The sequence below is a fragment of the Fonticula alba genome (assembly GCF_000388065.1).
Source record: "Fonticula alba strain ATCC 38817 unplaced genomic scaffold supercont2.2, whole genome shotgun sequence".
NCBI classification, from domain to species: Eukaryota; order Rotosphaerida; family Fonticulaceae; genus Fonticula; species Fonticula alba.
The window spans coordinates 2,184,396-2,186,996 of NW_009242972.1; the positions used below are offsets into that span (position 1 = coordinate 2,184,396).

General features: G+C 68.7%; 1 protein-coding gene across 1 annotated transcript in view; it reads right to left on the reverse strand.

The window, feature by feature from the left end:
* Positions 1–996: 996 nt before the first annotated feature.
* Positions 997–2,601, reverse strand: part of H696_01476 (hypothetical protein) — a gene marked incomplete at both ends in the record, with an annotated part of 9,770 nt that continues 8,165 nt past the window's right edge. The window contains 3 exons of the mRNA XM_009495371.1: positions 997–1,206; positions 1,353–1,677; positions 1,977–2,454. Coding sequence (XP_009493646.1) covers positions 997–1,206; positions 1,353–1,677; positions 1,977–2,454 — 1,013 coding nt within the window. The remainder of the gene's footprint in view (positions 1,207–1,352; positions 1,678–1,976; positions 2,455–2,601) is intronic.

The window sequence follows — 2,601 nt, forward strand, 5'->3', positions numbered from 1 at the left end:
GGGGCACACAGGGAGGAAGGCCAGCACGGGCGGGAGGCGGGGACACACAGGCGGCGCGGCAGGCGGATTCAACAAGAGGGCAGGCGGGGAGAGGAGCAGGGCGAGCGGGGGCGGCTTGAGGGTCGGGGCGGGGGCCTAACGTCCACTGGGCTCCCACACGGCTGGCCGAAGAGAGGCCCCGCGTTTGGGTACGCCCGCCCGATCGCCTGGGGCTGGGGGAGGCGCGGGGGCTGGGGCACGGCTCTCGGCCCGGGCCAGGAGCGGGCTCGGGCGCGCGCGCGCGCCTCACCGCGCCGCCCCGGACGCGGGCCGACGGAGCCGAAGCCCGATCAGTTGGCACGGGAGTCATCGCCGCCGCGGTGCGTCGGCGCTTTTGGCGCGCAAGAGTGTGCCCCGGCGTTTTTGGCGCGCGCGCGCGCGGCAACGCGCACCCCCCCACAACAACGGACAGGGCGCGGAGGGTTGGCCGCCGGCAGGTGCCAATTCATCGGACAAGTACCGCCGCCCGGCCGGAGTGCACGCACCTCCCCCTCGCCCCGGCCCCCGCCTCTTGTTGACCCCGCCAGGCCGCATGCCTGGTTGTTGGTGTGGTTTCTGCGCGGTTGCGCGGCTCCGGGGCCGGGTGCTGGCACATTGTCATGGATCTGTGAGGGCGTGTGTGTGTGTGTGTGTGTGTACATATGGATAAAAGGAAATATATAAATATATTAATCCATCAGTATATCTGTGTGTATGTGTGTGTATGATGAATGTGCATGCGCGGGGGGGGGGGGGGGGGGCAGCCTCGCCCGCCCCGCCGTCCCGGCCCACCGCCAGCGACCTGTGGCCCGCGCGATGGGCAGGGCACGGCAGACGGGCCGGGCTCTTTTGTCACGCGCGGAGGCCGCCGGCAAGGCGCACGCCCGATGGCCGGGAGCCGAAGGGCGGGGGCCCGCACTGGGGCACATATGTGTACGCGCTCCGGTGTCCGGCCGCCGTCGCGCCGGGCCGCGCCGCTCAGAACTCCGCCGGGAAGTTGTTGGCCAGCGAAACCATCTGCGAGTAGGCGGCGGCCACCTCCTGGGCGTGTTGGGCATTCCGAACGGCCCAATCGCGAATGGCCCGGGCCAGGACATGGCCGCGCTTCTTGAAGTGCAGGAACTCCAGCTGCAGGCAGTACCGGGCGAACATGTCGCGCTGGCGGAGGTTCTTCAGGAGATTCTCCTCCTGTGGAGGCGCGCGAGAGGGGGAAAAAGAGAGGGACGGGGATAAGGGGAAGCCCACCAACAGCCAGGGAGGATGAGTCAATGCCCTTGCTTGGAGGGGGGTAGGCGGAACGCCGGATTCGAGGACATGCTCAGCCTTCAACGCACCGCGGTCACCTGGGATGCGAGCTTCTCCAGGGCATTGCCGGCCACGCCGCGCGACACGGCCGTGGCCAGGCGCTGTTTCGAGGCCACAACACGGTCCTCCTGGCGGGCCAGGCGCTCGGCGCTCATGACCGTCCACCGGTCGATCAGCTGCTGCAGCGACTGGGCCTGGCTCAGGTAGTGGCGCAGGGGCTCGGTCACGGTCTCCCCGAGGTAGGTGCAGAAGCCGCCCTGGGCCTTGGACAGGTCCTCCAGCCGGGTGGACAGGATGCGGTAGGTGGAGTTCGAGGACAGGTAGGACGAGGGGAATTGCGACTCGATGAGGGACCTTTTGGCCGCATGAGCGAGGGCGGAGCGAGATGTGTGTGTGTGTGTGTGTGTGCGTGCGTGCGTGCGTGCGTGCGTGCGTGCGTGCGTGCGTGCGTGCGTGCGTGCGTGCGTGCGTGCGTGCGTGCGTGCGTGCGTGCGTGTGCGTGCGTGTGCGTGTGCGCGAAGAGGCGGACGACGCGGGGGGAGGGAAAGGCGAGGTGAGTGGGACGCGGCTGCGCATGTGTGCGGGTGCCAGGGAAGAGCGCGCTTGCACGGAGGAAAGGACCACCAGGCAAAGGGAGGCACGCCGGCACGCACTGCTGGATGTGGGCGATCTTCACCAGCTCCGAGGCATCGGTGCGCGCCCGGCGGAGGATCCCCTCCAGGGACTCGGTGAACTTGGTGATCGAGGCACACAGGGATGGCAGCCGGTCGGTCTGGGTGTGGAAGTCCCCATCCAACGAGCCGATGGACATGGCCGGATCCAGGCCCAGGTCGGCCGGCGAGATGCCCAGGTCGGCCAGGGTGATGCTCGAGCCGCCGGTCCGCTCGAAGGCCGTGCAGATGGTCCGCGCCACCGGGTGCACGGAGAATTCATCCACCTGGAGGCCGCCCTCGGCGGCGGCCGACACGGCGCGGTCATGCTCGCGCTTCCACTGGGCGAAGCTCTCCTGCGAGTCGATGGTCATGAAGCCGGTGACAATCTCGTCGCCGGAGTAGGCCGAATGGCTGAGTACCGCCTCCAGGAAGCGGACCAATCCAAGGCGACGGCCCTCCTCGAAGGCCTGATCGACTTCTGGGAGGGGAGGCACAACCGAGTGTCAAGAGGCGCGTGCTATCGGGTGTCATGCAAGGGCAGGGCCGATGGCCAGGGGCCGGAAAAGGAGAGGCGGCAAAGGGTGTGTGTGTGTGTGTGTGCGTGTGTGCGTGTGTGCGTGTGTGC